The sequence below is a fragment of the Hyla sarda genome, chromosome 4, assembly GCF_029499605.1.
Source record: "Hyla sarda isolate aHylSar1 chromosome 4, aHylSar1.hap1, whole genome shotgun sequence".
NCBI classification, from domain to species: Eukaryota; Metazoa; Chordata; class Amphibia; order Anura; family Hylidae; genus Hyla; species Hyla sarda.
The window spans coordinates 172,926,487-172,939,088 of NC_079192.1; the positions used below are offsets into that span (position 1 = coordinate 172,926,487).

The window sequence follows — 12,602 nt, forward strand, 5'->3', positions numbered from 1 at the left end:
ACAGCTCTGTGGGGTAATCTGTGAGCAACTAATACAAAGCAGGATGCTTCCTGTAGCAGTTTATAAGCTGTTCACATGTCACTTCTTGACTACATTGATCACTTCTTGAGAAAGGCTGTAGGAGTGTTAATACATTGGTTAAAGGGCAATGCTGTTACTGTTGGTTGGAAGAGAATGCACGTCTCGATATCGGTACTTCTGAAATTAGAAGATGAAGTGCCTGCTATAATTACTGTCATGCTCTCTGAAAAGGCCGGCTCTTCAAAGCCCTCTGGGTGTATGCAGGCAATTCTGTGAGTATAGAGGGATAGAAGAGCACTGCTTGTACTACTAGGATAAGATAAAAAAAAAAAAGCACTACCAAAAGAGGACACTGCTATTGCTATGCAGAGAGAGAGGATACCAAAATATCTGCATGTGACTTAAAGGATACCTCTAAGCTTCAACAGGATATGAACTTAAATTTTACTTCTACTTCTGATCCCATGATCTGCTGTGAAGCTCTCACGATCTGGAGATGGATTGGCCAGACTTCCCATAGACTTACATGAGACTTTTAGCAAATGTGTCTCCAGATAACGATGATGTTGTAGCAGGTCACAGGATTAGAAACGGACACAAAAATTTAAGCTTGTATCCTTCTCCTGTGACAAAGATTAGTGGTACCATTTAAATGGATGGGATGACAAATCACAACATTGATATTTAGTCAAAAGTGCAGGGTCACACGGGGTGTATCCGCAGTGTATTTCACGCTGCAGACGCGCCAACAGCAGTCACAGAGGGACTGCAGAGTGAATTGCCAGCTGTGGCTAGGTAACTCTGTTTCCGCTCATAGTGGCCGATTTCTACAAGCAGAGCTACCCCGCCACAGCTGGCAGCTCGCTCTACAGTCCCTCTGTGACTGCCGTGAAATACATTGCAGATGTGCCCCATGTGACCATGCCCTAACAAAGTTGTCATGCAGAAGAATTAACCAATGAGTGCAACATTTGTGCTTTGCTCTTAGACCTAAGATAAGAAGTCCCAGGCATAGGTAAGGTATTACAATTAAAAAATAAAGTACCTGTGCCACCTGCGCCACAGTAATCCTTTGCTCTGGAAAGCTTTGAGATGACTCTTCAACTGATTCATTCTGAAACAATTTTGTAACAAAGTTCTAACATGGACCATTTCTAATCTTTCAAGATTGTGTAAATTTACTAAATTTTAAGACAGCAGACCTGGCTACATAGGAAATGCTGAAGCCTTTGAAAGCAGCTGTCACAGTTTTCCTGGGCTTTATTCTTGGAGTCGCCATCAAACTGAACCTTGAACATGCGGAACTCATCCTACAAAAAAAGCCATAAATAGAAAATTAAATATTACTCAGATAATTCATGGATAGAGCTGGAGAGGAATTCACATGGAGCCGAGATTGGGGCTAGTTTTGGGCACATATATTCGGAATGCAAATTTTTATCATAATTATCGTATTTTGCGATTTTGCGAATATGTAGAATATAGTGCTATATATACTTAATGACGAATATTGTTTTTTTTTTCACATGCAAATTTTTTATGCAAATTTCCCATGCAAAAAAATTGAACGAACATAGCGAATATGTGAATTTCGCAAACATAGGACGAATAATCGTCAATATATTTGCGAAATATCGCAAATTTGAATATCGCCCCTGCCACTCATCACTAATTGATGCTTCAGCCGCAATGAGTAGCTGGGGTGCAGATGTCAGAAATATAGATGCATGGAACAATATACTCTTGATAGAAGGAAATAAACACAGCACTCACCCGGTGGATATTCAAAGGTGCATTTTCTTTATTGCATAAAAGCCAGCGGCATGCACAGGCAGGGAGTAGGTGAACTGGCGTGCAGGGGGGAAGGAGAGTGGTGACTAACCTTTGCACGCGCATAGCCCTTTGTCAGGCCATACGTCATGCCTCAAGTGGTAGTGCTCTTAAACCTGAGCATGCATGTGTCTCTATGGTAACAGGTAAATACGTTACAACAAATGTATATAAAAACACATAGCGATGACAAATAACATTAAAAGCAGTGACCTACTATGTAATTGGGCGACAGCGGTTATTAGCAATCTTAGGGAGTAATAAATAATCCCATTTATTTGCGCTCGTTTAAACCGAGCTGACCTAATGCTTCAGTGTGGAGAATCCACCTGCATTCTTTTATCATTAGTTAATGATGTCTATCATTTCTTCCATTGACTTCAAATGGGATATAAAGCAGGTTGCCCCGACCCCTGTGGTAAGAGGCCTGATGTGTTCACGAATTCTATCAAATAACGGTCTAATGGTTTTACCAATGTAGAATCTGCCACAGTCACATATAAAACTGTACACCACGTAGTTAGATCTACAAGTGAGGCAGTGCCTGACCTAGACTGTGTAGCCACCTAGTTTAAAGTGATTACATTTGGCATTGTATTTGCAAAAAGAGCACGATCTGCAGGCAAAATTTCCCATAGGGCGGCTGTCTGTTAGCCAATTGAATTTCCTAGTTTTATTTTTCCTTTTGTGTTTTTTTATGAAATCATGAATTGTATTTTTTTACATGTAACAATTGGTGGATCACAGGTAAATTTCTCATCGTCTTGTTGGAGCATGTACCAGTGAGAAGAGATCGATTTTTTTATGTAAGTGTTCATAGGTGTGTTTTTGAACGAAAAAACTATTCTGTTATTTTTATCTTTATGTTTTTTTGTTAATAAACTTTGTTTAGGGACACTGTCTATTCTGTTTCTGGTGCTATTCAAAACACTTGCTGGATAGCCTTGTTGTGTGAGATGAAGTTCAAGTTCGTTGGCCTGCTTCTGGAAATTGTTGGCATCCTTATTAATTATTTTTTTAAGCGGACTAATTGGCTGAAGGGAATAGTGTTTTTTGTATGATTCGGATGTGAGGAGTTGTAGTGTAATATGGAGTTTTTGGAGTTGGGTTTGTGGTAATCTGAGGTGACTAAAGAGTCATTCACAATTTCTATTTTTACGTCCAAAAACTCCAGAGAATCATCTTCGAAGGTAGATATAAAAGTCATATTTACATCATTCACCTCATTTAAATAACGAACAAAAGCTGAAAAATCCTCCTCCGTTCCGTCCCATAGAACAAAAATGTCGTCCACGAAATGGAGAAATGAATTTGGCAAAAAGGGTTATTGATGGAAAATATGTATTTTCCCTCGAAGAACATTGCGAGGAACAAGTTAGCAAACGAGCACGAGACGGGTGTCCCCATAGCTGTGCCAGTTCGCTGCCTGTACCATTGGTCCTTGAACTGAAAAGCATTGCTATGCAAAATGAGGGCCAAAGAATCAGCCACAAAATTAGTGAATTCAGGGGACTTTTTGGTGCAGGTCAGGAATTTGCGGACTGCCTGTATACCTGCATGACGCAGCGTCTGACAGCCCCCCCCCCATGTATCCCATTGATACATGGAGGGGGCATTTCAGCATCCGTGTCATGCAGGGATGGAACATTCCCTTCATGCCGTCTGCTAGGGCCTCATACAAGAGATGGGGGGTTGTCCCAGCGGTCAGACCCCCGCGATCTATCACTTATAACTTATCAGTTATTTTGCACTACAGTATTCTTTTAAGTAGGTAGTCCCCCTTCAGGTAGGTATGTCCCTTTATCAGGTAGGGATCAAGTAGGGCCCCCTGCGCCATTATGTTACCCCCCCCTCTGATGCCCCCTGCGCCATTATATTTCCCCCCTCTGATGCCCCCTGTGTCATTATATTCCCCCCCCCCCCTCTGATGCCCCAGTGTCATTATATTCCCCCCCTCTGATGCCCCCTGCGCCATTATATTTCCCTCCTCTGATGCTCCCTGCGCCATTATATTTTCCCCCTCTGATGCCCCCCTGTGTCATTATATTCCCCCCCTCTGATGCCCCCTGTGTCATTATATTCCCCCCCTCTGATGCCCCTTGTGTCATTATACCCCGCCCTTTGATGCCCCCAGGGTCATTATATTCCCCCCCCCTCTGATTCCCCCAGGGTCATTATATCCCCCCCCCCCCTCTGATGCCCCCTGTGTCATAATATGCCCCCCCCTCTGATGCCCCCTGTGTCATAATATTCCCCCCCTCTGATGCCCCCTGTGTCATTATACCCCCCCTCCCTTCTGATGCCCCTCATGTCATTATATTTCAGCCCAACCCCCCTCTCCTCTCCCACATTATTTACCAAACCTCCCCTCCTCTCTGATCCCCTGCTACCTGTACTCCAGCCCCATGTGTGCTCCGGCAGGCTCAGGGGCTTGGCGGTCACTTTTGTTACTGGACCATTAAGAATATAGTTTTGCCCCTGGTGATCAGGCAGGCCCTCATATTAGGCAAGTTTATCTCACTCACTAACTCTAAATTCACACAGGTCTGCTCACACTGTTACTGTACTTACATCTCCCTGCAGCAGTCTATAACGAGACTTCCTTGCGGGGATGCGCGCGATAGGTGACGTCATCCCAGGTGCCGCACGATACATCAGCGTCCCGACGTCCTGAGCTGCGTATGTGATGATGTCACCAATCACGCGCATCCCCGCAAGGAAGTCTCGTTATAGACTGCTGCAGGAAGATGTAAGTACAGTAACAGTGTGAGCAGACCTGTGTGACTTTGTTCGGCATTTAACGCTGCTTGCCCGATCAGGGCTAAATGCCTGAAGAAATCACCTGCCCGGCGTCCAGAACTGCTTGTCCCAGGCGTCGGGTGATAGGAATTCCACATGGTATGGCGAAAATCAGATCACGATGCGAAGGTGGAAAACCAACTCAGCAACGTGATGGTTTATGAAAAACTACCACAGGATCCCACTAATAAAATTATGGATAGACTAAGGGGACACCTACATTCCTATGTGGAAAAAAAACATCATCACAGAAAAAAATAGCTGAACGTCTTCTCCCCAGAGAACCTGCTAAACAAAGGTGGTACATATTACCCAAAACCCACAAAAATGTCTCTCCCCCCCCCCCCTTCCTGGCCGCTCCATTATAGCAGGCTTAGGAGCCCCCTTAGAACATCTGTCAAGCTATATTGACTGGCTCATTGCCCCCTTACTAAAGTACACCTCAACATACATCCGAGACACAGGAGACCTAATAGGGGCTTTACAGGATTTTCGGTGGCAAAGTGGCTACAGGCTTGGGGGGGAGGGGTTTCCTAGTGGTCAGGATGAGTTATTTTGCACTGCAGTATTCCTTTAATGGGGCGGACTTACTTATTAGGGACCCTATCCACCTAATGGGATACATACTTAATTATTTACATACTATTTGGGTTACAATTATTTTGTACCAGGACAAGTGGATTGTTATGAGGGACAAGTAGATTCTGCTCCATTTCAGTCCCTTGGACAAGTAGTTTTTCAAAAAAATTTCCACACCCCTGACTACTCTTCCCCCCTTATGAGCTTTTTATATTACAACATAATTTTGCTCTGCTAGTCATTTTAAAGGGTTACTCCACTCCCCAGTATCCGGAACTCAATGTTCCGAACGCTGGGTGCAGGCTTCCATGTTCACGCCCACCCCCTCATGACTTCACGCCCCGCCCCCTCAATGAAAGTCTATGGGAAGAGGGCTCTCATAGACTTGAATTGAAGAGGTGGGACGTGACGTCACGAGGGGGCAGGCGTGAACACGGAAGCCTGCACCCAGCGTTCAGAACATTGAGTTCTGGACACTGGGGAGCGGGGTAACCCTTTAAAGCCATTTTTTCCTTAGGGGGTTGTTGGCAGCTGCTGTGGGATAGATGAAGGCTTTAACATCCTTACACACTGATCTGTAAAACAGATCGATAGCACTCCCAGGGGAAAACAGAGGATTAAAACTGGAGGGATTACCTCCTGTGAGAAATGTATTCCCATCCATCATGTCATCTTCATTACAGATTTCCCCTTCCAATTCTGTCAGCGTTCGTATAACAGATTCATCTTGTGTATCTGCCTCATTAGTTACCATGAACCCCAATGGTCAAATAAAACAGGGGATTTCTCCCTCTTTTTGCTGCAAATGTGAGACATTTTTATTAGAGTGGTTGGCAAAAAAAATGTTATGCTGATTTTACGAATGGCCCTAGAAAAGTCTTCTTCAAAGGACAAGTAATCAAAGGTTAATTGAGGCTAAATTGTATGTCCTTGTTCAGAACGGAGATACAGGCATCACAAAAGCTGATAAGGGGGCAGGAGTAGTGGTATGGCGAAAATCCGAGCACGATGCGAAGATGGAAAACCAACTCGACAACGTGATGGTTTATGAAAAACTACCACAGGATCCCACTAATAAAATGATGGATAGACACCTACATTCCTATGTGGAGAAAAACATCATCACATAAAGAATAGCTGAACGTCTAAACAGAGGTGGTACATATTACCCAAAACCCACAAGAATGTCCAATAACACAAGGGATGCAGGTATACAGGCAGTCCGCAAATGCCTGACCTGCACCGACAAGTTTCCTGAATTCACCAATTTTGTGGCTGATTCTTTGGCCCTCATTTTGCATAACAATGCTTTTCAGTACGAGGACCAATGGTGCAGGCAGCGAACAGGCACGGCTATGGGGACACCCGTCTCGTGCTCGTTCACTAACCTGTTCCTAGCAATGTTTGAGAGAAAATACATATTTTCCATCAATAACCCTTTTGCCATATTCATTAAAAACTTCCTCCGTTTCGTGGACGTCATCTTTGTTGTCTGGGATGGAATGAAAAAGGATTTTTCATCTTTTGTTCGTTATTTAAATAAGGTGAATGATGTAAATATGACTTTTACATCCACCTTTTGTGATGATTCTCTGGAGTTCTTGGACATAAAAATAGAAATTGTGAATGATTCTTTAGTCACCTCAGGTTACCGCAAACCCACCTCCAAAAACTCCATATTACACTACGACTCCTCACATCCGAATCATACATATTCCCTTCAGCCAATTAGTCCACCTAAAAAGAATTAATAATGATCCCCACAATTTCCAGAAACAGGCCGACAAACTTGAACTTCGTCTCACACAACAAGGCTATCCAGCAAGTGTTTTGAATAGCACCAGAAACAGAATAGACAGTGTCTCTAGACAAACCTTGTTAACAAAAAAAACATAAAGATAAAAAGAACAGAATAGTTTTTTCCATTCAAAAACACACCTATGAACACTCTTCCCACTGGTACATGCTCCAACAAGATGATGACTTAAAGGAGTACTATGGCGCTTTTTTTTATTAACCCTCCGTGCCAGGGCTGCAAAATGAATCAAAACAAACTTTAACTCACCAGCCTACGTTCCCCCGTTGCTCCAATGTTGGTGTCCCGTTCTCAGGTCCCTGTCTCCTTACACTTCCTGTTGGTCAGTGAGTCACGCTGCTGTCAGCATATCACCAGCTGCAGCGGGACATTGCTGCAGCCGGTGATAAGCTGAGAGCAGTGTTACTCACTGACCTGCAGGAAGAGGAAGAAGACAGGGACTGGAGAACGGGACACCAACAGCAGAGCAACGGGGGAACGTAGGCAGGTGAGTTAAAGTTTGTTTTGTTTCATTTTGCAGCCCGGGCACTGATGGTTAATAAAAAAAAAAATAAAAAGCATACTCCTTTAAAGAAATTTACCTGTGATCCACCAATTGTTACATATAAAAAAAAATACAACAATTCAAGATTTCATAAAAAAACATAAAAGGAAAAATAAAACTAGGAAATTCAATTGGCTAACAGACAGCTGCCCTATGGGAAATTTTGCCTGCAGATAGTGCTCCTTTTGCAAATACAATGCCAAATGTAATCACTTTAAACTAGGTGGCTACACAGTCCAGGTCAGGTAGTACATTACTCCGCACAGAAGCATTAGGTCAGCTCGGTTTAAACGAGTGCAACGAAATGGGAGTATTTATTACTCCCTAAGATTGCTACATAACCCCTGTTGCCCACTTACATAGTAGGTCACGGGTTTTAATGTTAAGTGTCATCTCTGTGTATACATTTGTTGTGACGTGTTTACCTGTTACCATAGAGACACTCCCACTTGAGGCATGACGTATGGCCTGACGAAGCGCTACGTGTGCGCAACGGTCCGTCGCCTCTCTCCTTCCCCCCTGCACGCCAGTTCACCTACTCCCTGCCTGTGCATGCCACTGTATTTTATTCAATAAAGAAGATGCATCTTTGAATATCCACCTGGTGAGTGCTGTGTTTATTTTCTTCTATCAAGAGTATGTAGAAAATTAAATATACTGTACTCGCTTTCAGCCCATATAATAAAGTGCCATTACTAAGTTAAAATGTGTAATTCCATGAATTTCCGAAAGAAAGATAAAAGTGTTTCCAGGCAAATAGGAAACTTTGCACTCCCATTTTGCCAGATTCTGAGGATGTCCTGCTCCCCACTCAACTTTGTGATTGATTGAGCAGGGAGGGGGAAGTCATAAGAATCTGGCAGAGAAGGAGCACAGCAAGGACCAGAAGGTCTGACAGCAGGGGAATGAGGGAGGTAAATATGTGCTATTTTAAAGTGTACCTGCCACTTTAAACCACTTTTGACATGTCCTAGTGCAGTGTTTTCCTTCACATGGGATATAATTATGGTCACTGCATCAGTTATCACCACAATTATATCACCTATGAAAGACTAAGAAAACCAAAAAACATGACCTGTTTGGGGGTACTTGTGGACTACGCTTGGAAAACACTGTCCTAGAGACATGCCAAAAGTTTTGATCAGTTGGGCTCTGAGTGTTTAGATCCTGACCGACTGCTAGAATGAACATGGAAAGAAGTGCACGGCTGAGCCACATGACTGAGACAATCCCTTACTTAGACCTACAATGTAGGTTTGTCTTGCTTAACATGCTCTTCTCCTGAATCTGATCGGTCAGGGTCTGAACAAGGCCTCCAACTGCTATGGCTACCATCGCTACATTGCTATCAGACTGTGGGGTGCCCATAGGGAACAGAGACAGCCCCTTTCTTTGTTAACATCTAAATCCAATGTTCACAATTGACAGAAGTAACTATTATTATAATTTTTTTTTTTATTGAAGTAGTAAAATATAAAAAAATGTTTAAATTTGTCATCGCTGTAATCATGTTGTGTTTATCGCATGGGGAACTTTAAAAAATAAAATAAAATAAAAACAATTATGCTAGAGCTTTTTTCCATTCTAACCCTAATATTGTTTTTTGTTTCGCTATGCATCATATGGAAAAATAAAGGTATTAAAAAGTACAGCTTGTCCTCATACAGGTATGTCGATGGAAAATTTCAATCTGATGAAAAAAAAATAGCTTGTATCCTTGTAGTTAATGTTATTGCTGATCAGTGTATACCATGTAACATCCACAGTATGCACAGAAACAACAAAAACAATTAAATAAAACTATAAACTGAATGGATATGTGGCTGCAGTTAAAGAGACTACCCATGCGTGTCCCTCAGCACTTATTTCGGTATGTGGATGTTACGCCGAGCGCTCCGGGTCCCCGCTCCTCCCCGGAGCGCTCGCTACACTCTCTCCGCTGCAGCGCTCCGGTCAGATCCACTGACCCGGGGCGCTGCGATTCTGCTTCCAGCCGGGATGCGATTCGCGATGCGGGTAGCGCCCGCTCGCGATGCGCACCCCGGCTCCCGTACCTGACTCGCTCTCCCTCGGTCCTGTCCCGGCGCGCGCGGCCCCGCTCCCTAGGGCGCGCGCGCGCCGGGTCTTTGCGATTTAAAGGGCCACTGCGCCGCTGATTGGCGCAGTGATTCCAATTAGTGTCTTCACCTGTGCACTTCCCTATATCACCTCACTTCCCCTGCACTTCCCTGCCGGATCTTGTTGCCATTGTGCCAGTGAAAGCGTTCCTTGTATGTTCCTAGCCTGTGTTCCAGACCTCCTGCCGTTGCCCCTGACTACGATCCTTGCTGCCTGCCCCGACCTTCTGCTACGTCCGACCTTGCTTCTGTCTACTCCCTTGTACCGCGCCTATCTTCAGCAGCCAGAGAGGTTGAGCCGTTGCTAGTGGATACGACCTGGTCACTACCGCCGCAGCAAGACCATCCCGCTTTGCGGCGGGCTCTGGTGAAAACCAGTAGTGACTTAGAACCGATCCACTAGCACGGTCCACGCCAATCCCTCTCTGGCACAGAGGATCCACTACCCGCCAGCCGGCATCGTGACAGTAGATCCGGCCATGGATCCCGCTGAAGTTCCTCTGCCAGTTGTCGCTGACCTCACCACGGTGGTCGCCCAGCAGTCACAACAGATAGCGCAACAAGGCCAACAGCTGTCTCAACTGACCGTTATGCTACAACAGTTACTACCACAGCTTCAGCAGTCATCTCCTCCGCCTGCTCCTGCACCTCCTCTGCAGCGAGTGGCCGCTCCTGGGCTACGCCTATCCTTGCCGGATAAATTTGATGGGGACTCTAAGTTTTGCCGTGGCTTTCTTTCCCAATGTTCCCTGCATCTGGAGATGATGTCGGACCTGTTTCCCACTGAAAGGTCTAAGGTGGCTTTCGTAGTCAGCCTTCTGTCCGGAAAAGCCCTGTCATGGGCCACACCGCTCTGGGACCGCAATGACCCCGTCACTGCCTCTGTACACTCCTTCTTCTCGGAAATCCGAAGTGTCTTTGAGGAACCTGCCCGAGCCTCTTCTGCTGAGACTGCCCTGTTGAACCTGGTCCAGGGTAATTCTTCCGTTGGCGAGTATGCCGTACAATTCCGTACTCTTGCTTCAGAATTGTCCTGGAATAATGAGGCCCTCTGCGCGACCTTTAAAAAAGGCCTATCCAGCAACATTAAAGATGTTCTGGCCGCACGAGAAATTCCTGCTAATCTACATGAACTTATTCACCTAGCCACTCGCATTGACATGCGTTTTTCCGAAAGGCGTCAGGAGCTCCGCCAAGATATGGACTCTGTTCGCACGAGGCGTTTCTTCTCCTCGGCTCCTCTCTCCTCTGGTCCCCTGCAATCTGTTCCTGTGCCTCCCGCCGTGGAGGCTATGCAGGTCGACCGGTCTCGCCTGACACCTCAAGAGAGGACACGACGCCGCATGGAGAACCTCTGCCTGTACTGTGCTAGTACCGAACACTTCCTGAGGGATTGTCCTATCCGTCCTCCCCGCCTGGAAAGACGTACGCTGACTCCGCACAAAGGTGAGACAGTCCTTGATGTCTACTCTGCTTCTCCACGTCTTACTGTGCCTGTGCGGATGTCTGCCTCTGCCTTCTCCTTCTCTACCGTGGCCTTCTTAGACTCTGGATCTGCAGGAAATTTTATTTTGGCCTCTCTCGTCAACAGGTTCAACATCCCAGTGACCAGTCTCGCCAGACCCCTTTACATCAATTGTGTAAACAATGAAAGATTGGACTGTACCATACGCTTCCGCACGGAGCCCCTTCTAATGAGCATCGGATCTCATCACGAGAGGATTGAACTTTTGGTCCTCCCCAATTGCACCTCGGAAATTCTCCTTGGACTTCCCTGGCTTCAACTTCATTCCCCAACCCTGGATTGGTCCACTGGGGAGATCAAGAGTTGGGGGCCCTCTTGTTCCAAGGACTGTCTAAGACCGGTTCCCAGTAACCCTTGCCGTGACTCTGTGGTTCCCTCAGTAACCGGTCTCCCTAAGGCCTATATGGACTTCGCGGATGTTTTCTGCAAAAAACAAGCTGAGACTCTACCTCCTCACAGGCCTTATGATTGCCCTATCGACCTCCTCCCGGGTACTACTCCACCCCGGGGCAGAATTTATCCTCTCTCTGCTCCAGAGACTCTTGCCATGTCTGAGTATGTCCAGGAAAATTTAAAAAAGGGCTTTATCCGTAAATCCTCCTCTCCTGCCGGAGCTGGATTTTTCTTTGTGTCCAAAAAAGATGGCTCCCTACGTCCTTGCATTGACTACCGCGGTCTTAATAAAATCACGGTTAAGAACCGCTACCCCCTACCCCTCATCTCTGAACTCTTTGATCGCCTCCAAGGTGCCCACATCTTTACTAAATTGGACTTAAGAGGCGCCTATAACCTCATCCGCATCAGAGAGGGGGATGAGTGGAAAACGGCGTTTAACACCAGAGATGGACACTTTGAGTATCTGGTCATGCCCTTTGGCCTGTGCAACGCCCCTGCTGTCTTCCAAGACTTTGTCAATGAAATTTTTCGTGATCTGCTATACTCCTGTGTTGTTGTATATCTGGACGATATCCTAATTTTTTCTGCCAATCTAGAAGAACACCGCCAGCATGTCCGTATGGTTCTTCAGAGACTTCGTGACAATCAACTCTATGCCAAAATTGAGAAATGTCTGTTTGAATGCCAATCTCTTCCTTTTCTAGGATATTTGGTCTCTGGCCAGGGACTACAAATGGATCCAGACAAACTCTCTGCCGTCTTAGATTGGCCACGCCCCTCCGGACTCCGTGCTATCCAACGCTTTTTGGGGTTCGCCAATTATTACAGGCAATTTATTCCACATTTTTCTACCGTTGTGGCTCCTATCGTGGCTTTAACCAAAAAAATGCCGATCCCAAGTCGTGGCCTCCTCAAGCGGAAGACGCCTTTAAACGACTCAAGTCTGCCTTTTCTTCGGCTCCCGTGCTCTCCAGA

General features: G+C 45.5%; 1 protein-coding gene across 1 annotated transcript in view; it reads right to left on the minus strand.

Moving 5' to 3' along the window:
- Nucleotides 1–12,602, minus strand: part of REC114 (REC114 meiotic recombination protein) — a 464,557-nt gene that overhangs the window by 57,348 nt on the left and 394,607 nt on the right. The window contains exons 4-5 of the mRNA XM_056572772.1: nt 1,224–1,331; nt 1,067–1,135 (exon numbers count right to left, since the gene is read on the minus strand). Coding sequence (XP_056428747.1) covers nt 1,067–1,135; nt 1,224–1,331 — 177 coding nt within the window. The remainder of the gene's footprint in view (nt 1–1,066; nt 1,136–1,223; nt 1,332–12,602) is intronic.